At 35.5% G+C, this 25,626-nt stretch overlaps 1 protein-coding gene across 1 annotated transcript in view; it reads left to right on the forward strand.

Annotated features, from left to right (window-relative positions):
• The window catches only part of TGFBRAP1 (transforming growth factor beta receptor associated protein 1), a 43,458-nt gene that overhangs the window by 13,593 nt on the left and 4,239 nt on the right, over positions 1-25,626 (forward strand). The window contains exons 4-10 of the mRNA XM_051984309.1: positions 4,357-4,439; positions 8,017-8,358; positions 10,482-10,539; positions 11,785-11,928; positions 15,262-15,408; positions 16,242-16,401; positions 24,757-25,190. Of these exons, the coding sequence (XP_051840269.1) occupies positions 4,357-4,439; positions 8,017-8,358; positions 10,482-10,539; positions 11,785-11,928; positions 15,262-15,408; positions 16,242-16,401; positions 24,757-25,190 (1,368 nt within the window). The remainder of the gene's footprint in view (positions 1-4,356; positions 4,440-8,016; positions 8,359-10,481; positions 10,540-11,784; positions 11,929-15,261; positions 15,409-16,241; positions 16,402-24,756; positions 25,191-25,626) is intronic.

The raw sequence follows: 25,626 nt of genomic DNA on the forward strand, positions 1-25,626 counted from the left end.
GCTTTTTTTTTTCCTTAATGGCAGGAAGAGTGAGAAGAGGAAAAGATGGTAGGCCAGAGAGAAACAGGAGCAGGTCAAGGAGGATGATACGTGGGTGTCCACTACTATCCATTTTCCCTTTTCTTTCTCATTAGCTTTCATTAGCCTTTGTTTTGTTCATTAACAAAAGTAGGGGTGATATAGCAAGAAATTAGAACATGAAACCATGGTTTCAGAATGTTTAGTTGAGGTTTAGAGAGTTATTTTGAACTCAAAGAAGCCAAAACAGAAGGAAAGACTCAGGATGTTAGGGGGAAAGAGTAGTATCTATTCTTGATTAAGCATAACACAAAGTTATAAAATAAAATATTTAATATAATATTCAGGATTCAGAAGACCTGAATTCAGATGTACTAAGCTCAATCCATAATCATAGATTAATGATCATACAATTTCGTCTCCAAAATAGAGAAGAATAATTTAATAAAGAAACGGTCATATAATAGATGAGCTTCATTTAGCTTGTGCCTGCATATAGTATCTGTAATGATGTAGTCTGTTTCCTTACTTTAATATTAATGTTAATAGCATAATTCTGTTATGCTTTTCATTTGCAGTATTAATTGTTTATGTATGGGGTGATAGAAAATGGCCACAAATTTTGATATCTCTTCCCCTTCCTCCCAACCCCTTTTAACAATTGTGATTGCAGGATGGATTGATTTTGATGGAAATTTGTAAGGTTTAAGATAGTGCAGAAGAACCCTTTAGTTTAGATCAGGGATTTCTGAACTTGGGATTCTTGAACTTTTGATAATTGTATTAATTGGCCTAATTTCAATATTGTTATATCTCAAGAAATAGAAAGACTGGAGGAGAGGCAAGGATGATGGCATGTCAATAGAACAGTCAGAACACACAACATTACCGATTAAATTCATACCCCCCCCCCAAAAAAAAAAAAAACAATTATAATAGTATCAAAGATTACTGATTACAGATCACCATAACGGGTAAAATAAGAATGAAAAAGTTTGAAACATTGTGAAAGTTACCAAAATATAACAGACATATGATGTGACTACATGCTTTTAGAAAAATGGTGCAGATTAATGCATTTACTGCAAATCTTCCATTTGTAAAAACAACTACAAAACCCCCAAAATTGCTATATCTGCTGTACCTAATCCCCTACCTATGCCTTGGATTGGCTTTATCGGTTGTTTTTTCTCTCTAAACAATCTTTTTTTAAAATGCAAATATCTTTAGAAAGGATCTGACCTCTAGCTTTATCTTCTAACACTTTAACTGTCAGTTTACATCTTAACTGGGATTAAATGACTCACCAGTCTTAGTTAATCTATTAGGAAACAAGGGTCTCCAAACATATTTTGCCTGAATAACTTCTGTGTAAGCTTAAACTTACTGTCCTAGCCACTATTTTCATTGTGCTATAACTAGCTCACTATAATTGTTTTCTGACCATTTTTTAAAAAAATTGTTTTTATAATAGAATTTGATGTATCAACCTCTATCTATTGCATCTTCAAAAAAGTTTTATTTGCAATAAGATAATCGTTTTTAATTTAGTCTAGAGATGGCAGTTTTTATGTTCTTATGAGCTATCTAACTGATCATCATTTGCAGTGATCACTCTATCTTTTTGCTGAAATATTGGCTCTTAAGCCTTACCTAAGGGTAATTTTTAAAACTTTCCCTAAATAACTGTTCTCTTATAGCCAAATTTATCTAATTACAAAAAAAAAAAAAATGCCTCAAGGACAAGGAATGTTTACGTTTGTAATTTATTTGCACATTATCACTGAATATTTCTTAAATTGGATATCACAAAGTAGTAATGATCAGTGAATATGTGTAAAGTTTCCAAAAGAGGCATGGAATTGATTACAAGCACCAGCTTTGGCAGGCAAAGGAGCCAATCCCTTTTCTGAGCTTGCAGCAAAAGAGGGAAGAGGAGAAAACTCAGGATGGCTTTTTGTTTCTGATTTCTTTTTATATCCAACTCAAACCTATTGTCTAAAGTAAGTTACCCTTAACTTATTTCTTATCCTTTGCTGCCATCGTGTGGTTATTGATTGAAGCCACCTTTGTAAAACTACCATCTTTGATTCTTAATGTCTAGTTGAAAGAATACTTTAAAAATTTTCTCTCAATTTATTCTGACACCTTTTTCTGGGTTGGAAAAGAATATCTTTTCTCTGCAAATGAAGTAGAATAAAGCAAAAAATGTCAGTTTAATGTCTTAAATACATACCCAAATGCAATATTCCAAAAGTTTTAGTAAAAGTTAAAAATTCACTAAAAATTTGGGGACACCCTAATAACAAAACATACACATGTATTCTCCTACAAAAGGGCTTGAAAGAATATTAAAGACAGTTAAATGATTTGAGGATATTATAAATAGATTCCAAAATCTTCAGATTATAATTTTCTCTCTTTTACTATAAAATTTTACTCTTCAATGTTAGAGTCATAGTTTTAGATTTGAAAGGAATGTTAAATTATGAGACTAATCCTGCCTCTTTCAAGAACATGGATCTTACTTTTCTCATATATCAAGATAAAGGGTTTTCTAGTTGATCTCCAACATTCCTTCAATGAAAAGCCTTCTTTGATTTTTATGATCCTTTGTTATAGAAAAGAATATACTGGCATAGGGGAAAGAATACTGACTTTTCAGTCAGAAAACCTGAATTTAAATATGCTTCCACTAATCAGGTGATTTTAGGCAAGTTTCTGGGCTTTGTTTTTCGTTTCTGTAAAATCAGGAGGCTAACCCTCCTCCACTAAGATCCCTTCCCAACTTTTAAATTTTTGAGTCTCTGAAATACTGCAACTTGAATAAGACACAGATTTCTGAGTATGACTAGGGTAGGAATTTGTTTTGCTTCTCTACATTTGTCATAAGAGTTTTGTTTTACCTTTTTATTCTGTATTAGAGGTAGAGAGATGGAGAAGGAAAAGTAGGAGAGAGAGAAAATAAATGCTAAAATGCTAGTTTATTGGGGAAAAAATAATGTATCTAATGTCAGAAATAAACCAACAATATGGAAATAAACCAGCTTAAATTTCTATTTTTCCTAGCAATTATATAATTAACATTAAGCTTAGTTCAAGGTGCTTAGCCTCTGGACCTGTATTCAAGCCAAAGGATGTAGTTGTATTAAAATTAATTATTAAGCTACAGGTAATAACTGGCTCATGCCTATATTCCTTTGAAAGTGGGGAGACTTAGACTAGTGATTTCCTTGAGCTGTGAGATTCAGTGTGGAAGTTGCTGAGATGTTTGAACTAAGTCTGGAGGGTTCCTGGGAATAGGGGGGAAAAAAAGGACAAGGAGATGCCTAAGTTGGGAGACAAAAAGAGGGAAGGAAGAAAAAATACATGTTAAATATGATTACATGGGTTTTGTGTGTGTGTGTATACATGTATACACACACACATATATACACACATGTATATTATATATATGTATATATGCAAAACAGAATAACTCAAGGTAGCATATATACAGATTCAAGATATTCTGTTAAAGTATGTATTCATAAAAATAATTCAGAGAATTAAGAGCAAGATGACTGGATAGAAGCTTCGTAACCTGGTTTCTTTGGGCACTTGAAGGAAGGGCCTTGAGATGGACCTTCAAAGAAATTATAAAACTTGGATCTAGCATGACATGAGTATGGCACATGTGGGGATGATGAGGAGATTGGCCTGTTAGTATTAGGAGAGAAGTCTAGACAGATAACAGTGTGAATGTTGTTGGGAAAAGTACTTAAATATCAAACTGAAGAGTGAAATCTTGATGTGATTATCAATAAGAAGCTGTTATAGGCTCTCAAATGAGGAAATGATATGATAAAAATTATCCTTTAAGGATAATTAATCTGTATGGATTAGAAGGAGGAACTAAAATAAAAGAGATTTTGAGAGATTATCATGGTTAGGATCTTAGCCAAAATTCACTGAAGTCCAAATCCTCTTCACATTGTGGCAAATAGCTTTGGATCTTTGACTGCAATGTTGGCAGTAGAGCATAAATTCCAGCAGGCCTTACAATCCAAGAAAAACTTTGAATATAATCCTGCCAACAGGCCATGTATTTGTCATTTGAAGACTATCCTGTCTAATTTTGGAGAGGCTTATCTCCCAAAGATTGGCCACTGGGATAATTTTATTTATTAATTTTTTTAACCATAGTAACTCATAAGATTATCTGCCAAAGGATGGAAGAATTTCCAACGCATATTGGTAGAGAAAATTTCTCTCTAATAAAATCCTGAATCTTTTAAGGTATTAAAGAAGTGATGATTTGTTGTCTCTTAGAAATGCAAGTCGTCTCTTTCCTTGCAGGTAATGTACAGAAGAATCCTGCAGCAGGCGGGGTTTATACAGTTTGCACAGCTTCAGTTCCTAGAAGCTAAAGAACTCTTCAGGTAAATTGGAATGTTGGTGTTAAAGCTGTCATCACCTTGATCCTCCTGAAAAAAAAAAAAGTAGGTTATGCTCTTCAGGATCAAAAGATCTATCTAAACTATAACGCTTTAGGGTGAATAATAACCAGAATTATAAGTAGAAATTGTAGCCCCTAGGGCAAATTCAGTTGAGAGGATTGAGATCCTGAAGCCTCTGCTGGGGCACATGCTATCACTGTGCATATGTAGCATGGATCCAGGCCTAGCATTTCAGAACAAGCAGTCCAGCTAGGTAAGGTCAGGAGACTATATAACATGACTTGTAAAGGACGACAAGGCCCAGAAGTGCCAGAGGGGACAGCATGCCCTCCCCTATTGAGGTGTAGCTTCTTCAGGTAGAAACCTGCTGACCCTTATGCTAGTTATGGCTCTAATAATACCATTGTAGCTTGTATATCAAGTACAAGTGTCAGTTATTGCTTCTGAATTAATGCTGATCGCTTGACAAATCTCACTCTCCAGCTATTTCATGCTTTTAATTAGAGTGAAATCAGAGGACCAAGCTTCAGCAATTTCTGTGAAAGGAAAGCTCTTTTAAAGGTTTTGAGGTTGTTTAACCTGTCCAAAAAAAAAAAAAAATCAAAACGATGACTTTCATAACTCTTAATAATAGATGAAAGGTAATAATAGAGGAAAGGGAGGACACTGACTCTGAAAAGGAGAATGTTCTCGATTTGGAATCAGAAGTCCTGTGTTCTAATCCTGAGTTCTAATCCTGACTATTCTTTAATTACCATGTTGTCACTTAACCTTTCTATGCCTAATTTTCCTCAACTGTAAAATGAATCTAAGATCCCTTCTAGCTCTAAATCTATGAACCTATGTACTTACACTTATATAGCACTTTATTTTTAGCCAAGTTCATGCCTCAAAATGAACCTCTGAATATTAATAGAATGATCATTATTATAATATTAGTATAATTAATCCCCATTTCACAGATGAGGAAAAAGGATTAATGAAATACAAAAGAAAAAAAAAATGTAACTTGAAGCTGGGTTTTCCAAATCCCTAGATCACTCTCTTTTAATGTTACTTTTATTCTTTCTATAGAAAATTGAACAAGAAGTTAGTTGGTTAACTATAAGTCCCACAACAGACCATTTAGAAGGATGTGAAATTATTTTCTCTGGTGACTTTATAGAATCATGGAATCATAATTTTAGAGATGAAAGGGATCTTAGGTATTAGGCTCCAGTCCCCTCTTTTTTTTTACAGATACGGAAACTGAGGCACAGAAAAGTTAAGTAATTGTCCTAGGTGACATATCTAGTAATTGTCGGAGTCAGGATTCAAAATCAGAGTTTCCCAATTCCCACATCTATTCTGTCTCTACTGTTCTGCTTCTTCTGTCCTTTTTTTTAAAAATGGGAACGACTGCTTATCTTAAATTGTCCTGTTCTCTTAGAAATACCCTCCCTCTTTGCAATTAATCCCTCTTCAAAGGTATACATTCTTTCCTTCCCTCCTTCCCTTCTTTTCTTCTTTTCTTCTTTTCTCTTTTCTCTTGGTAACAGGAGCTCCAATGTTCTGAAGCTCTCTTTTGTTCTCTGTGCATCACTTCCTCGTGATTGGCACTTTTCACTTTGCCTGTCCTCTGAGCTAAGTAGGATAGCAGCAGCATTGCATACTTTCTTTTCTCCCAATTTACAAAGAGAAAAGATTTACTATGGTTTTTTTTTTTTTTTTAATGTTAAGTTGCTTATAGAAGAGGTTTATATTTTCCTTCTAATACTTACGTGTGTTATGGCTGCTGCAATTAATAATAACTGACAGAAAGCATTATAAAGTTTTCAAATCTTTCTACATTTGATCCTCACGGTACTGTGAGGTGAGTACTACAATATCATCATCTCCATTTTTCATATAAAAAAAGGTTCAGAGAAATTCAGCAACTTGTACATGTTCTCATGGCTAGTAAGTGTCATTCAGCATTCAAACCTAGTTCTTTCTGAGTCCTGCACTCTCTCTACTACTCTTTCAAAAGTGAATCTTACTCATTCCTACTTGAGATTCTGTACTATTATATGGCCAGATAGAAAACTGCTTGTAAAATGTTGACAGAGATTAATTTCAATTCACCATTAATTAAATGCTGACAATATTCAGTGTGCTTTCCTAAATCCTGGTTATACTAACGTGAGATAAGGCATGGTTCTTGTTCCCCATTTAACAGAAGATATAAGTTATAATCTAGATGCCTAGAAGAATAAAGAAAACAGTATCAGAAATTTAAGGAAGAAATTATGACTCTCCTCTTGGAGGAATCAAGTACAGAATAGCTTCATGGGACAAAATAGCATCCAAGTTGCCCATAAAAGAAGGAGGAAGTATTTTAATAGGTAAGAATTAGAGAGTCATCATTTTAGGAATTGAAGTAACAGGTAGTCTGAGTTGCTGATGTGTGAAGAGAAATTATAGTAAAGTTGAAAAGCTTGAGACAGATTGTAGAGGACCTGAAATGCCTGGTTAAAGAATTTATATTTTATTTAGTAAACAATTATAAACCAAAATATGAAGTAAAAGTCATGCTGCTTCATAATCTGGTTCCACATTCTCATAATTCCTTTTATATAAAGTGTAGTTTATAATTAAATTAAGGAACTCTCCTCTTGCATTTACTTGCTCTCTTTAAAAAAAAAAAAGTTGTTTCAGATAAAATTCTAGCCTTTTGAGAAAATACTTTGAGAGTAAAATAAATGAGATAACATAAGTAAAATGCTTTGTAAATCTTAAAGTCATATAAAATGCTAGTTATTAGAAGTTTACATTTAATTAGATCAAGGGTTGAAGTAAATATCCCTTGAAAGCTACTAACTTTATGAAGACCATGTATTACAATTAGGTATTCTAAAGATTGTTGTATGCATTCTAGTATACCTGGCATGGAAAATGCCATCTGCATACAGAGAGAACTATGGAGAATGAACGTGGATTGAAGTGTACCATTATTACTTTTTTTTGTTTGTTTGCTTTTCCTTTCTCATGGTTTTTCACTTTTTCTGATTTTTCTTTCATAACATTACTAATATAGAAATATTTGTAAGATGATTGTACATTTATAACCTATGTCAGATTGCTTGCTGTCTTGGGAGGGAGAGAGAAAAAAAAATTGGGAACTCAAAATCTTACAAAAGTGAATGTTGAAAACTATCTTTACATGTATTTGGAAAAATAAAATACTTTTGAGGAAAAAAAAGTAGAGATTGTTGTGTCCTCCTAGCTGAAACAAATTGCTCATCTTCACATTGATTCAGGCTTTTTTTTTCCTCCTGGGAAACCTTTATTCTTACAAGGTTTCCCAAATTCCTTACTCAGGAAGTATATATTTCATCATTCTTTTCTTTCTTCTTATGTTAGTTTTATGTTCTGAATGTATGTTTATAGAAATAAGCTTAAATAAATTGTGATTCATGCCAAGTTATGCTTAGAAATGGGTCTTTTTAAAAAAGAACATTCCAAGACCAGAAATGTGTGTATGCCTATGTGTACTCTTTCTTTCTTTTTTGCTTCATTTAGTTTGACACTGTAATTGCAGAAGCGGCCAGCTTGATGTCCGGGAGCTGATATCTCTGTATCCCTTCCTGTTGCCTACTACTTCTTCATTCACACGGTCTCATCCCCCTCTGCATGAGTATGCAGACCTGAACCAGCTGACCCAAGGGGACCAGGAGAAGATGACCAAATGCAAAAGATTCCTCATGAGCTACTTAAATGAGGTCCGTAGCACGGAAGTGGCAAATGGCTACAAAGAAGACATTGATACTGCCTTGCTCAAGTTGTATGCAGAAACAGATCATGAAAGTTTGCTGGATCTTCTGGTCACAGAGAATTCCTGCCTTTTAACAGACAGTGTGGCATGGCTTGAGAAACACAAAAAGTGAGTCATTCTTTCCAAGATGGGATAGCTGTGATGCATGTACTAGTCACCCTCCATTGAAAACTGAATCCTAAATCCTACATTTTTGAAAGATACAGTTGGTAAGGGCTACTGTTTTAGAATATTGGTTTATAACCTGGGTCCATGAACTTTTTAAATTTATATTTTGGTAACTATATTTCAAACTTATTAGTTTCTTTCTCAATTCTCTGTAGTTTTAAAAGCGTTCAGAAAATGGGTCCATGGTCTTCTTCCCAGAATGCCAAATATATTTATATCACACACACAAAAATAATTAAGAACTCCCCTCCCTTCTCCCCCCGGTCTGAAATTAGGCCTGAATGGCATAATCTTAAATCTTGGAGATTTCCAAGGGATAGACATTAAGTGAATGATTCTTCTAAGTCAGGATGATGGCAGAAATATGTGTAAACATGCAAAGTCCAACTCAAATTCTATTGCTATGGTCTTGGTTTTCAGATTCAATCCTAACATCAGGGGATCTCTGAGCAGCACAATCTCTATTGTCAGTCTATTTGTTTGTTAACATTAGTCACTATTAAATAGCTTTTTCCTTGAATAAAGTAATTCTTACATTTCTCTTTTACTTTGGGAGGGCTTCATGCTGAAATCTATAAATTTATACAGATGAAAGAAGCTTCATTGACATTCTGTTAAATACATAATTATGTTAAGAAAATACACTGGAATCTATATAATTATATTAAGAAAATACATTTTAGTGCTTTGGAGAAATGAGTACCTAGAAGATTACTGAAAGAGGCCTAGGGAGTTTCTCCCTTGAAGGAAAGAACCAGACATTTACATTGTATATCATGGCTTCTTCTTGAAAAGAATGGCACAAGATTGGGACCTTTCCCTGGTCATTTAATATTGAATGTTTGAGTAAGAGACTGTAATGTCCCAGCTAGCTTTCTGGACGGGCCTTGGTCTCAGCAGGATAGTCACCATGAGGATAGTTGGGAATAGAGTTTAAAGTCTTTATTGTCTCCTTCACAGTCTGTGTCTGTCGCAGTCTGACTCCTTCACAGTCTGTCCTAATCTGATTGACTATTTCCCCACTTCTCTCAGCCCTTAAATACCCTATCACAATTACATCATTACAGCATCCTGAGTATTTGCCAACTGGAGTGATTATATCATTATATCATACTATATATATGTGAACTAGGGAACCATTATCTCATCAATTCCACTGAGTTAACACCTTGTTGTAAGTATTCTTGTTTCACGTATACTTCTCCAGAGTTTTGACCTTCTATAAGAAACAGTACCTAATTCTGTTCAAAAAAATGCCCAATACATTACTGAGTTCCATGCTCATCATTAATATTTTAAAGAAATGCTTGAAACGTTTAGTCAGAATGATGGACATTATAATGTCATTCAAGCATATGTTGTGGCACACAGGTAGGTAGTTAATAAATGCTTTACCTGTCTATTGTAGATTTATGCAATCTTTTAAATTTGGAAAGAACCTTAGGCTTCCATTAGAGATGAAGAAATTAAGGCTTACAGAAATTTAGCAAATTGGCAAAGCTATCTAGCTGGCATAGCTGGGACTAGAACCCAGGTTTCTGATCCTGTTGCTCTTGTCCAATGTCATACAGCCAGGATGTGTATGAGGTGAGACTAAATTCAAGTCTCCCTGGTTTTTCTATCCATTATGCTACATTGCCTCTTGTGTCATGGCTAGTTACAGCTAGAAGTTATAGAGAAGAGAGGCTGTTTATGAAGTGGTGAGTGACATATAGACATATGTATTTCTAAAATTATTTGAAAACACTGCACTTCAGGGCCAGCAGTAACACATTTTATGCTGAAAAAGATTTTGTGTTTAAAATAAAAATTTCATCAGGGTTGAGTTTTTATTTTTTCAACACCTCAGATTTGAACCATATGATGTTTAATCTTTCTTCCCCTTTCACGTTGGCTATTCTGGGCTCTATCTATATACGTTTTTCATAGAAAACCAAAACTCATCTGTCTACATAAGCTATGTGTATATATGAGAGAGAGAGACAGACAGACAGACAGACACCAGTTCTCCATAAACAAGATGGAGAAGACACTATGCTGACCACTTTTATTTTTCCTTTCAGATATTTTGCACTTGGACTACTTTATCATTATAATGGTCAGGATGCTGCTGCAGTACAGGTTTGTTTAGTCTCTCAAGAGTGGCAATGTACTTATGCATTTCTCATATGTATTTTTTAAATCGCACCAGACTGATTAGTCATGTTAATTTATAACACTTTTCTAAAACCAACAAAGATGCAGTTTTTGTTTTTGTGATGTTTTAAGGTTCAAGAGATATAATTTTGGGGTAATTTAATTATTTTATTAATAATGTCAGTATTGTAATAAAAGGATAGTCATTGGCCTTCCCTCTCTCTCTTAGACCAAAGACAACTATGGCAGATTTTTGGCTTATTTGCTTTTTTGGAAGAAGAATAATCCTGAGGATGTCAATCCAACTCTTATTGGTTAACGATTAATGAGGATGGACTTTATAAAAAGAAGTGAACTTACTTCTATGAGGAGCTATGAGTGACATCATGTCAGCTCCAGAGTGAATGGGACTATCCCTCTATCCAGTCCACTTCCAGCCTTGGGCAATTTAGACAAAATCTACCCAGGCTTGATTGAATAGAATTTATCTTAGATGAGAGATTCTTTGTAAAGTTGGATGGGGTCAGATAGAGGAGAAGATTAGGTCAACCTTCAAAAACTGAGGTTTTGAAATGAGAATAGAAAAAAGGGGAAATCTGAATCTTCCCACATCATTGGTTATTAATAACTTTCTCTCGCTCTCTTTTTTTTTTTTTTGCTAGAAAGACCATTCCTAAGAAAGTGTTTCCAAAAACTTTCTTCTTCTTCTCACACATCTACACAAATTTCATAATAATTAGACTAATGAACATTGAAATATAAAATAAAACTATTACTTAGTTCAATATGTGGTAGCATTGCTTCAGCAAAAAGTAATGAAAGTAGTGAATATCTCTTAAGTCATATACTTCTAGTGATTCTAGTCATAACTATGTGTTCTTGGGAAATGACTCATTTGAGAGGAGCTATCAGCCACTTGGCATTGTTCTGCTTTGTTTTTTTCCCCAATAAACTCTTCATAAAGTAATGTTAAGGTAAAGAGAATAGGTAATCTCTGCTTTCTGTAGTGCAGTGGTGGACCTGGGGTATAGCATATAACATAAGTTTCTTTGTTTTATTTAATTGTACTTCTTTGTTATTTTGGTTCTGTTAGGGAGACCGGTAATTGCTGGGGAAATGACAGCAATGTCATAAAAATCAAAAAGAAAAAAATAAAAAGTATCTCAATCTTATTTAAGCTAATCCTAGGAGATATATAGTTAATTAACCTATTTCTTTTCCTTTTTACAGTTATGGGTGAACATTGTGAATGGAGAAATTCATGACTCTACCCGTGCAGACCTTTATGAATATATTGTTGATTTCCTAACCTACTGCTTAGACCAAGAACTAGTGTGGAAATATGCTGAGTGGGTATTACAGAAAAGTGAGGAGGTTCGTGCTTCACAGATGTCTTCTTTCTTTGGTTAAGGGGGGGGGAAAGTTATTTTTAGAGAAAAAAATTTTGAGCTACTTTCTGACTTGTATTTTACTTTTTTTAATCTATTTCCCTTAACACTTTTTCGTCATAACACCCATTTTAACTTGAACATTTAAGTAAGTACCATATTTTAGAACTACTGCTGAAGATTTTTTGCCTCTCTTGAGGCAAGTTATTTCTTGCCAGGTAATATTTTGTAGCTTTCTTTATTATTTTCTTTTGAAATTTCATTTTAACAGGTTAAAGTCTATCATTTCCTTTTCTGTGGGCTAGAGCAAAGTTGGAATGAATGGTGGTGTTCCATTGTTTGGCTTGCTGGCGGAGGGAGTTAAATAGAAGCTGGAAATGCAGAACTGTCTCAGTCCTACCAACTAAGTACACTCCCATATGATAATCCATTGTCTATGTTGCCTGCCATTCCCATTCCCATTGCTAAGTCCTTCTGATTAAAGCCTACGGTTTGGTTCCCCTTGGGTAAGAAAGATAGAAGCTATAGACTAGAGTTGGGGGAGGGGGGAGAAGCTGTTGCATCTTGGGATAGGAGAGAAAAGAAGGCAGAAGTAAAGTATGGTCATGCTGGGAGGTAGGGATAGGGGTGGCATTAGGAAAGAGTGGAGTTGGTGCATCCACATAGCACAAAGTACTCTACAGTCAGCAAGTTAATCAGCATTTATTAAGACCTTGTGGGTACTAAGCATTGTGCGAAGTTCTGGAGTTACAAAGAAAAACTAACACACTCTCCTGCCTCATAAAGAGGAGACATGTAAATAAGGGTACATGCAGAGAGAGTGGCAGTCTCAGAGGGGAGACACGAGTAGCAAGAGGATGGAGAAGGCCTCCTGCAGAAGCTGTGATGAGAGCAGTCATGAAAGTCTAGGATTCTAGGAGTTTATGGCAGAGAGTAAAGTGTAAGGAGATGGAACAAGTAAACAAGAGCTAGTTTATGAAGAATATTGTATGACCTGCTAGAGTGGTGAGCCCTATACTTTAGGAAAATTATTCTTATAGTTAAAAAGCATAGATGATGGGGGTAGCTAGATGTTACAGTAGATAGAGCACTGACTGTGGAGTAAGGAAGACCTGAATTCAGATTTGGCCTCAGACACTTAACACTTTCTAACTGTGTGATCCTGGGCAAGTCACTTAACTGCAATTTTTGCTTTGTCTCCCTCCCCGCGCCCCACCCCCCCAAAAAAAAGGGGGGAGAGGGGCTAGAGGATAGATCAGACTGTGGAGACACTTGTGGCAAGGAGTCTAAAAGCAGAATAGATGCAGATTAAAGTCTATCCCTCTATGAAAAGCACTGAACTGCCCGAGTTCACCTGTGGCTAAAACTAGTTTTTTTATCTTAAGTTGTCTTGGATTTCAGTACCCTTGGGTGGTTTGGTGAAGAATGTGCAATAGTTGTGCCACGTACCTTAATAGTACTGCCTCTATTCACCTTAAAGCTGTTTTCAGAGAGGACATGGAAGTTGCTGTTGGTCAGTGATAGCACTGGAAACGGACATCATGCTTTGTGTTTTAAAATGTTGATCTTGGGGGCAGCTAAGTGGCTCAGTGGATAGAGCACCAGCCCTGAAGTCAGGAGGACCTGAGTTCAAATGTGGCCTCAGACACTTAACACTTCCTAGTTGTGTGATCCTGGGCAAGTTACTTAAAACCAATTGCCTCTGCAAAAATAAAAATGTTGATCCTGTGGTACTAAAGAGGTTTAGTCATTGGGTGAAGAAGTTTGAAGAGCACTTGTACAGTAAAAAAGTTCTTTCTCCCAGAAAATAGATTTTGCTTTCAACAATATCTACACATTTTCTTGCGTTCAACCATATTATTTTCTCACAAAAGCTTATTTTCTTATCTTTCCTAAACCTTTTATTTTGAAAACACTTATAAATATTGTGAAGACAAATAACAGTTCTAGATCTCTTTAGAGATTATCTAGCAGAGGGAGGAAGTAGTATTAAAAATGTCTAAAATAGTGAATGATTCAAAAATCATTTCTATGAAATTTTCCGTTTTGTTATTATTTTGCCATCTCTCCCTTTCCTAGATATTAACTTTATCATTAAATTTCCCTTGAAATAACTTTTCAATTCTTTGAGTACACATCAGCTGATAAGAACTTGTAAGGTGGCAAGCAGCAACCATGGTATTTAAGCATTTGCCACTTAAAACAGTTCACAGATTTATTTAGTCAACTAGTTAATGGTTATTTTTTTAAATTTAATTTTTTTGTTACATTTTAAATTCCAAGTTGTCTCCCTTCTCCTCTCATCATAGAAGGATACCATTTGGTATAGATAGAGGTGTGTGTGTGTGTGTGTGTGTGTGTGTGTGTGTGTGTGTGTGTGTGTGTGTTGTGGTGTGTGTGTGTATGCATGTATATAAAATTATACTATACATAGTTCTATTAGATCCTTCGTTGGAAATGGATATATCTTCATAGGTCCTTTGTAGTTGATGTGAGTATTTATAACACTCAGAATAAATTAGTCATTCACAGTTATTAATATTTCTGTTACTGTATACAACATTTCACTCTTCATTATTTCATGCAAGTCGTTCTTCTCAACTTGCTCAACTTGCTCAACATTTTTAATAGCACAGTAATATTCAACCAGGTCAGGTTTTTTTTTTTTTTTTAATAATGATCTTTCAGTTGTTCTTCAGCAAGAAGATATTATTTTTCTTAAGTGAATTGTGGATTGATCCAAGTTTTTACACCTCTTATTGCCAAAAAATTAAACACTTTGTTTTTTCTATTCAACCTTTACTGTGTAATGAGGCAGAGGCTAGAGCACTGGACCAGAAATCAAGAAGTCCAGAATTCAAATTTGGCTTCAGGCACTTAATTAGCTATATGGCAAGTGTCTGCCTCAGTTTCTTCAATTATAAAATGGAGATGATAGCATCTATCTTCCAGGTTGTTGTGAAGATCAAATGGGATGCTATTTGTAAAAAGTGATTAGCACAATGTCTGGCACATTTTTGGTGATGTGTGTGTTTATGTGTAAACATGCACATGCTTGTCCCCTTCTTAGCTGTGTCTTTTCATATGAATTTTAATAAAAAAGTTTTACCATTTATTTTGATCTCAGAATCTTACTATGATCTCATGTTGTTAAATCTTTGCTAGTATGAATGTTACATTGTTTTGTGCTTGCATGCTTTCTATTATTCAGCATTATTAATAATTTCTTACCTGAAGTATGAAATGTACAGTAACTACAACAGGAAAAAAATAAGGTGACTTGGAAAAGCCTAGTATCTAAAATGTCACCTTTTTTCAGGTTGGAGTTCAGATTTTTACCAAGAGACCTTTAGAAGAACAGCAGAAAGATATCTTTAACCCAGATGACATCATCAACTGCCTTAAAAAATACCCTAATTCTATTATTAAGTACCTGGAACATCTAGTTGTGGACAGGAAAGTACAAGTAAGTGCTTCAGAAATTCTTAGTCTTCTCTCTACAAAGCTATTGATGCACTGGGTAAGAGCTTAGATTGGATGACCTCAGACATCCCTTCCAAGGCCAAGATGCCATGAAAAAAGTATAGGTTATACTTTTGCAGTTATTGTGGGAAGAAGCTGAGTTAGATAATAGAATTTTTTACAGAGCACATTGAGTAAAATTGTATTAACTACCTTATGTACCATATGAGTACTCAATAAATACTTGGACTGTCTAGATGATTTCAAGAGGTCTTGGGAGAAGAAGACCTTGAACTATATGTTCTAATGGTCTCCTCCTCTCCTCTGCCCCCATTCCCACATTCAGCTTTTTTCCCCCTTCCTTATCTTCCTCTTGTTTCTCCCTTGAAAGGATTAAAGAAGATTGTCAATTTGGATAATTTGGTTTTCTTGTTTTTCTAAAACAGTCTCTATAATGATTTTATTTAATCTTGCTACCTTCCTTCTACAGAGTCTTAAGTAAATTCCTATTTAAAATGTTCTATTCCAAGAAGCAGATTTCTTTCCCTAAGATTTCTAATTCATTTTTTTAAAAAAATTGTGGTTTCTAGAACAGCTTTGAATTTCTAGGGTAGCTTTGAAGTCACATGTTGGTCTTTTGTCTTAGTCTTTATAGGGTAGGGAAAATACTTTATAAACCTTAAAATGCAGTGCCATGTAAAATTCTGCGGGAGTGTTTGTTAATTGATGTTAGTAATTTCATTTAAAAGAGGGTTGTTTTTGGTTCCTGTGGCAAAGTTTTCAATCCTTCATATGTGCAGTGATATAGTGTATTCATTATTTATTCCTTTACTGCAGAAGGAGGAATATCACACTCACTTAGCCATCCTCTATCTAGAGAAAGTACTTCAACAGAAGCCCAGTGCAAATGGGAACTGTGCCGAACTAACTGAAACTCAGGCAAAGCTGCGGAATCTGCTTCAAAAATCTGATCTGTACCGAGTCCACTGTCTGATAGGTAAGATCCACTTCATCTCAAGAGCATTCAGCATCCTCTTGACTTAGAGGTAATAGCTCACATCTGCAGGATCCTTTGCAATTACAAACCACTCTCCCTATTTGAGGGAGGTCCTAAAGGGTCTCTTGTTCCCATTTTACAAATGGTGGCACTTAGAGAGGTTAAAAGACTGCTTAAGTCTCTGAGACCTGGCTTGAAACAGATCTTCAGAGTCCAGCCTTCTTTCAACCATTTCACAGCATCCCTCTCTCCCTCTTTACCACCTCCCCTCCACACACACTCACAGTTGCCTCTCTGAAGTCAGACTATAATTGTTTTTACTTTACTTGATGAAAGTTAAATTGATTTAAATTTACAAGAAGCAGAAATATAGATAGCTTAAGGCTTCACCCTCCTCATTATCTTTTTTAAGTTAAAGAGTTGGCATGACTTGGTCACTGTAGAGGGCCACAAATAAGATCCTTTAGTCCACTAAAAGGAATCTTGCTGACTGTGTCTGGTTGGGCTCTCCATCTCTCCTAAGGACTCTCACCTTCTTGAGAAGTCAGGGGGCAGTGACAACCTGTGTTGTTATTTGAAGCAGAGTGATACCAGGTGGCAAACTACATAACAAGTTGTTTATGTGGTCCTGCATGCGCAGTATATAGTTAGCACATGCATGGTGTGCTATAGATATGTAAGGGTATTAGGGTATATAAGGTTGAGAGAATTTGGAATAAACGGACTCCATGTCTGACCATCCACGTAAATCTCGCCTAAGATCAAGGACTCAGGCTGGTACTAAGATCTTCTAGAGAACTAGTCCAGCCATTACAGATCACTGTTACTTCCATGAATTTAGCATAAGATTCCACATTGAATTGTTTGGAATCTTTTTTGATGCTTGCCATGCTTTTTCCTTCTGAATTTGACCTGGAAAAATAGATTATAATATTCTCTCCCTCATTCAGAAGAAGAAGGTTCATTCACCATGGAAGCACAGCCCTTCAATTGGAAATAATAGTTCTAATTTTACATTTAAAGGTACCAGTAAGTCACACCTATACTTATTGAAGACAGCCATTTTCCAAACTGCTGAGTGCTTTTGGAGGACATTTTGGAAACACTGATTAGGCATGCTACAAATTTATGCCAACCTCAGCTTTGACTTTTCATAAATCCTTTAATTAATCTTGGATTAACTTAATTGTATTTTTTCATAGCTGCTATTCCAAGCCTTCTCAAGCCATCACCTCCATCCCATTTCCTTCTCCTTGAGTCAGTGATTTCTCTTCTGTTTTTTTGGAAGTACGATTAAATTAATTTTTTAAATTAATTTTTTAAACTAGTAATTTTACCATGTAGCCCAGCCCAACAGTAGCATGCTCCCACGGGATACTAAATGACATTATTCTAAGGCTGCAGACCAGTAGGGAAGTATGAAAGTATAGTTTAATGGTAACAACTTTATTTGATGAATACTTCATATTGAATTTTGTGTTTTCTTGCTTCATTTATTATAAGATTTGTATTTGTTAATAAGTAAATTAATATGAATAATAGTTTTATAGTGATTTTTTTTGAAGCCCTCCAAACATCACTTAAGCATGATAAAATTTGTCCTAAAACAAATATATATATATTTTGTTATTTATATATATATATATATACACATACATACATACATACATATATATATATATAGATGTGTTTATATGGAAGATGGCCATATCATAGTAGAAACTGACCTGGACTTCAGTTTAGAAAACCTCAGCTTCCTCACTCCCTCAACTTCTCTGAGTTGTAGTTTACTCATCTGTAAAAGGAGAATAATAGTAATTGTTTGTCTTTTTCACAGACATATTATGATGATACAGTGAGATATACTTGAGAGTCCTTTGTAAAGTGTAATGTAAATTGTAATGTTGTTGATCAGTATTAATATTAATGAAGAGGCAGCATATTCTAACGAATAAAGGATTAGTCTCAGGTTCAGGAAGTCATGAGTTCAACAATGCCTCTGATCTTGGGCAAGTCACTTTCCTTCAGGGTCTCAGGAGGTTTTCCAAGAGTATAAGTTGCAGCAAAGAAGCCAGTTTGCCTTGATGGAAGGAGTTTCCTCATTTCAGAGTTCCCTGTACCTTCAAAATCACAGGTCTAGTCCAGAAGAAAATTGAACATAACTAAATATCAATTAGACTTTAAAAAAAAGAGAGAGAGAAGCCATATGTTAAGTACTCAGTAGAGTATTTTAGAGAAGACTGATTATTAAAAACATTTGTTTCTAAAATATGCAGAAAAGCTTCAAACTCTCTCTTGATATTCAAGACCTTCCAAACTGTTAGTGTGACTTGATTACCAGTACTGTTAGCCTCAAGATAGCTTTGTAGTTTGATCTTACATTGCTTGTTCTACTTGATGAATTGCTACAACAATCAGACTAGACTTATAGGCACTTGCCCTTATTCATGTGGTTCCCGCTCCCATTTCTGTGCCTTTTCAAACCCTGTTTTTCTTGCCTGTAATGGGCCCATTTACTCTCTTTTCCTGTTTAAATGCTTCCCTTTCTTCCAGCTCCAGAAGAAATACAGAAATACTGCAATACAGCTTCCATGAAGCCTTTCCTACTTCCCACTAGCTGTGATAGCATTCTCTTCCCACTTTGTTTGAATCTTTCTTTTATATGCTCTTAGCTAAATGTATGCACATTTACCATGTAATTGTTATTGTAGATTCCATATTCTTCTATCATACTGTAAATTTTTTGAAATAGTGCCCTTTTTTAATCTTTATATCCCTAGAGTCACTATAGTATAGTGGAAAGAGTGCCAGGAAATTGAGATTCAAGTCTTGTCTGTTCCACACTTACTATCTGTATATCTTGAATAAGACAAGATTATCTCTCTGCCTCAGTTTCCTCATCTGTAAAATGAGGGGGTTGGCCTATGTCCTCTTAGGTGCCTTTCAGCTCATCTTGTATTAGAGTAGACATTTAGTCAATTCTTATTGAATTCAATCATCAAACATCCACAATATGTGAGGCATAATACTAGGTGCTGAAGATACAGAAATGAATCAGTGCTTGTCTTTAAGTATCTTCCATTCTGTCAGAGAGCTATAATAAAAGAATAATTTGCAATGAGAGAGAACACTAACAAATAGAAAAATTAAGAAGATTTTCACTAAAGTGGTAATACATTGGCTGAACCTTGAAGGAAGCATACAGTTTTAAGAGGAAAAAGAGAGGAGGCAGTATCTTTCAGCTACACGATTTGGAAAGTCTGTGTAAAAGCATGGAGAAAGGGGAGGTAGTGTCAAATTTGGGAAACAATTAGTAAGCCAGTTTGGCCAGAAAGTAGGTAGTATGAAGAAGAGTAATACAAAATAAATCTGGAGGAGTGGATTGTGGAGGCTTTTAAATGCCAACCTGAGAAATGTATATTTTATCCCAGCATTAATAGGGCCACCAAAGATTTTTCAGCAGTCTAATAACATGGTCAAATACCTTATGAAGATGATTTTGGCATCTGTAAGAAGGATGAATTGGGGAGGAAAAACATCAAAGAAATGAGCCTAGTTACCACTTAGGATGTCATTGCAAATCCAGTCAAGAAATAAGGTGGTAGCCATGTGAGTAGAAGAGGATGGAAATAAGATGCCAAGGTTCACTTGGCAAGACTTGGCAGCTAATTGGATTTGGAAGGTAAGAGCAAGGGAAGAGTTAATTCTTGAGTCACCTTGGTGACTAAAAATATGAGAATGCTTTCAGCAGAAATAAGAGAAATTGGAATTTGAATGTTAGTGGGATGAGAACTAGTTCTGTTTTGGATATGTTGAATTTGAGATGCTAGTGGGCAAACTAAGTGGACATGTCTAGCAGACAATTGACTAGAGTTCAGGAAACAAATTAGGGTTAAATATAAAAATTTATGCATATCATAATTGGTATGAAGATCATAAATAATAGCTAACGTTTGCATAGGTCTTCACAATGACCCTGTGAGGTAAATATTGCAAATATTGTTATCTCCATTTCACTGAGCCCCCAGGTATATTTAAGTGAATTGATTATACAATGATCACATAGTGGCTGAAGTATGGGATTCAAGCTTGGGTCTTCTTGACTTCAAATAGCATTTTATGAGAGATAGAGAGACACCAAGAGAGACTGAGGAGAAACAGATGTGTGGAAGAAACCAGGAAAATAATTAGAGTGAGTATTGAGAAAATACCATGCACTGATTGTTGGGAGGACAGTTTCAGCCCATAGTATAATCAGAAACCATATTACAAAAGCTTTAGAAATATATAGGGGTCCTTTGTCTTTAGTTTTAGTTGGGGGATTGTCTTCTTCTTTTCTTCCCCCACCAAAAAAAGAAGATAGCCATTGAGACATTATTGGAAAAGGTTTGGAGGGAGGTACAGCAAGCAGAACAGTTTGTGTTGGAGGCTTGTGGAATTCATTATATCCTTTTTAATCAAGTAAGTAGAATGAAATGAGTTATGGTTTCATTGGAGTTAACTTTTTGTGTTCTATTTATGTTCTGTTTATGCAAATGCTCTTATTTGGTATTTAAGTTCAACATTAAAACTTTTTGAGTTTAGATTTGGAAGTAGAAACAATAGTGTAGGGTAATGTTTTTTTCTTCCATAAGAATTTGATTGTAAGAGGGAGAAGAAATACAGAATGAGAGTGGGAGTCTAGTAGAGTTAAATGGTTTTTTGTTTGTTTTATTTTTGATGATAGGGAGACCTGAGCATATTTGTAGATGACAGCTAAGGAGCCAGTAAATAGTTATTGAAGAAGAGCAAAAGAAATGATTGAAGGGAAAAGTTTATGGAAAGGAGGGATTAAATAGAGCTACTGGATTTATCAAGGAAAAGAGCCATCTCTAGTCCAGATACTCCAGACGCAAATGACAGAACAAAGGAAAATAGACTGAAGTTTTCAATTGTGAAATAGGAAGGAGAGAGAGAGAGAGAGATCATGGCTGATAGCCTTGATTTCCTCAGTAAATTAAGAAGTAAAATCCTTTATCAATAAGGAATGGGGAACAGGTCTTAGGAGATTTGAGACCAATAGAGAGATAGTATCTGAAGGAGATATGATGGAATGTCAGGGGAAAATAAAAGTATTACTGTACACCTCTTAGGGTTCTTTTGAGATTATATCATAAATTTGTTGTGGATTTAACTAATTCTGTAGCTTCCTCAGATTCACTGTGCGACTCATGACAAGTTTTTTTCCCTGATCCTTTCTAAGGGCACCATCTCCCTCTATTCTCTCAGCTGAGAACTTTTGCCTCCTATTTCACTGAAAAATTTGAGGCCATTCTCCAACCATTGCCCACTCTCCTTACATCATTTAGTTGTCTCTATCACTATTTCCTCTTTAATCCTTATTTCACATTAAAACATGACTCTTCTCCTTTCCAAGGCAAGGAATATGTACCTCTTCACATGTACAAATGATTCCCATTTCTTCTCTTTTACAAAAGATTGTCCCCCTCCCTCTCATTAATCTTCTTCCCTATGTGCTATTCATTCTCTTCCTATGTGTTCTATGTTTTTCTGCTGCCTATGAAAATGCACATGTTGCTATTGTCTTTAAAAAAATCCTAATTTGATCCAACCCCACGAGCTATTGTTCTGTATCTCTCCTTCCTTTCATGGCTAAACTCATTAAGAAGTTCATCCATGCTTCCACTTTCTTTTCCTTCTCACTTAAAAAAAAATTTTTTTTTTAAACTCAGCTTCAGTCTGGCTTTTGACATCATTTAATTGAAACTGCTTTTTCTAAAATTACCAATGACTAATCACCAAGTCTAATGGTTTTTTCCTAATGCTTATTCTTCTAGCTTTTGCTATTGTTGATCCCCCTCCTCCTCCTTAATACTTTCTTTTCTCTTAGTTTTCCTGATTCTCTCTCATGGTTCTCCTATCTGAATACTCAGTCTTTGAGTACTCAGTTTCTTGGATCTTTATCCAGATTACACTACTCACCTTGGGTCCTCCTCTTCTATGCTATTTCACTTGGTGATCTCAGTTCAAATAGATTCAATCATTGTCTCTGTACAGATGATTCTTAGGTCTAATTATCCAGCTCTAACTATTCTCCTGTCCTCTAATTGCATATCTCTAATTTCCTATGAAATATTTCAAACTGGATATCCTTTAGATACCTCAAATTAAATATGTGCAAAATGAATTAATTATCTTCTCCCCCAAACTCTTCCTTCTTCCTAACTTTCACATTAACACTATCTTTCCATTTACCCAGGTAACATAGACCCTCTCTTATCCTGATTTATTTAATCAGTTGGTTAATCTTGTCATTTATACCTTCAATCACATCTCTCACATATGGCCTTCTTCTCTGACATTGCCACCATCCTGTTGCGAGCCCTTATCATTTCAGATCTATACCACTGCAGTAGCCTTTGCTTAGTCTCCTTGCCTCAAGTCTCCTCCAGATTCCAATCTGTCTTCCACTCATTTCTTAAATTGATCTTTCTAAAGCATAAATCTAATCATGTCGACCCCCTACAAAATCCTCTGTTTGAGTTTTAAAACTCTGGAGAGTTCATAAGCTGACTCCTTTCTACCTTTAAAGTCTTCTTGTACCTTACATCTCTCCAAATCCTCTGTGATTCAGTGACTGTTTTCCTTGCTATTCTTCATACAAGATAGGTTGTCTTCAACTCCATGGATTCTTATGGCTCCCTCCCATGTCTGAAATTCGCATCCTGGCTTCCCTGACTTCTCTCAGATCTAATCTAAAAACCCCACTTTTGGCAAGAAGCCTTTCTCAATCTCTGTTAATGCTAGTGGCTTTCCTTTAAGATTTTCTCCAGTTTATCCTGTGTGTGTGTGTGTGTGTATTTGTGATATACATATCTATATACATATGTATATGAAATATATATACACACAGCTCAGTCTAATGGGAGAAAACACACACACACACAACTACATAAGCAAGATAGATGTAACAACAGTATATATACATATGCATATGTAAGATTTATTTTATGTTATATATGTAGATACATAAGACACAGATAAGGTTTATGTAATACATATGACATATAATATGTCCTCTGTATCACAAATGTCTTCTATATGCATATTGTCTCTCTCCAATTTAACTGAACTCATTGAGAACAAAGACTCTGTGCCTGTCTTTGTATTCTTCTTACTTAACATAGTGCCTAATAGGCACCTAATAAATATTAACTTGGCTTAAGCACAGACGGGCATATCGTGGGAGATAAGTGAAGAGAATAAGAGAGTTGGAATTTAGCAAAGTAGATGCAGTGAGAGGAAGAGGAATAAAGGGATTCAGGGTCAGAGGATAGCATAATTTTGAACAAGTAAAGTCTCTACTGAGAAAACAGGGAAGGCTAGAGGGACACAATAAAAACGAGGACTACATTAGAAAAGTCTTCAGCTTGTCCTACTCAAACCAGAATTACATATAATTATACATACCACCGTTCTGCTCTATTTCATCATCTGTTTTCGGAATATCCCTCTGTCATAGGAAGGATCCCTTTATTATTACTCCAGTTTTTATACCTTTTTACTTGAAGGCACAGAAATGCAGTAACTTACACATTTTGCCTAGGGTAAAAATGAGATTAGAACTCAGGTTTTCCTTTTTCTGTCCGATTATGTTGCCTTTTCTAATTTGAAAGATTAGAAATATTAAAACATCCTTAGAAATAATTTGTATATATAGATTCACTCAATTAATATGTAAATTTCTCTCAAGGCAAACATAAATTGACATAGCATTAGGAGTCAGTGCTTGGATACCATAGGCCTGCTATTCCTCCAGTGTATGCTAACAATGGGGAATGGGGTAGGGAATAGGCACTTATATAAGACTTTATAAGACTTCCTATATTCCAGGGACTGCTTTAGGTGGCTTTTGTATGTGGTGGTGTCAACCTGAAGTCAATGAGAGACTTTCTATTAGAACTGGAAGTAATTGGTGAAGCTGTAACCAGGGCCTTTTCTCTGTTGAAACATTTGATGTCCCTACTTCTGAAATTTTGAAAAATATCCATTCCAAAGACATTTGTAATTGTTATATAAAGAGGGTTTGTATTAGGCCTGATTTTCCAGGGCCTGAATACCAAGCAAGAAGGTGCATGAAAACATTAACTTAGTCATCTAGATGGCAGTATTTAGCAACATCTGTAATCTCCCCAGCTAGGTTTTATTTTCTATAATGAATTTTACTTTTATGTGGTCTTAAAGTAAAAGGAACATGAAAGAAAATTGAATGGGGTTGGAACTTAGGGAAAAGCTCAGATGCTCCTTTGGGTTATATTTCCCTCTGATTTTTAAACAGCTTATTCCCTTTGACAGATAAAATCCAGGGGACCAGTCTTTATATGGAAAGTGCAATATTACATGGAAAGCTGGAGAAGCATGACAGAGCCCTGCACATTCTGGTACATGAGCTAAAAGACTTCTCTGCAGCTAAGGATTACTGCCTGTGGATTTCTCAGGGTAAAGACCCTTTGTACCGGCAGCGGCTCTTCCACATGCTGCTCTCTGTTTACCTAAAGCCGGGACCCTCCGACTGTGATCTAGTCTTGGCTGCCGTGGACCTCTTGAACCAGCATGCCACCGAATTCGATGCAGCTCAGGTTTTACAGCTGGTGCCTGACACCTGGTCAGTTCAGCTTCTGGCCCCTTTCCTTACCAGGGCTATGAGGGAAAGCCTTCACACCAAGAGGATGACTCAAGCTGCATTGGGCTTGGCCAAATCAGAAAACTTACTCTACAAACATGATAAGGTGAGGAGGTTATTTTTACCTGGTCAAGTTTGACCTGTTTATAAAAGAAAATTGAGGTAGAGTGGAGGGGGTGGTTGTTTTTGCTTTGTTTTTCATTCATAGGATCATAAGTTTAAAGCTGAAAGGAGTCTTAGAAATAGTCTAATTCAGCCTTCTCATTTTACAGATGAGGAAACAGGTTAAATAGCTTGTCTCAGGGTCACATAGTGGCAGCTAGGTGGCACAGGGGATGGTACATTGGGCTTAAAGTCAGGAAAATTCATTGTCATGAGTTCAATCTATCTTCAGACACTTATTAGCTGTGTGTCCCTATTTGCAGGTCAACGCTGTTTGCCTCAGTTCCTCATATGTAAAATGAGTTAGAGAAGGAATTGGCAAACCAAGACAGTATCTTAGCAGACTAGGAAAATCCCAGGAATCACGATTATCAGTGTCT

Source organism: Antechinus flavipes, chromosome 3, assembly GCF_016432865.1.
Source record: "Antechinus flavipes isolate AdamAnt ecotype Samford, QLD, Australia chromosome 3, AdamAnt_v2, whole genome shotgun sequence".
Taxonomy (NCBI): Eukaryota; Metazoa; Chordata; class Mammalia; order Dasyuromorphia; family Dasyuridae; genus Antechinus; species Antechinus flavipes.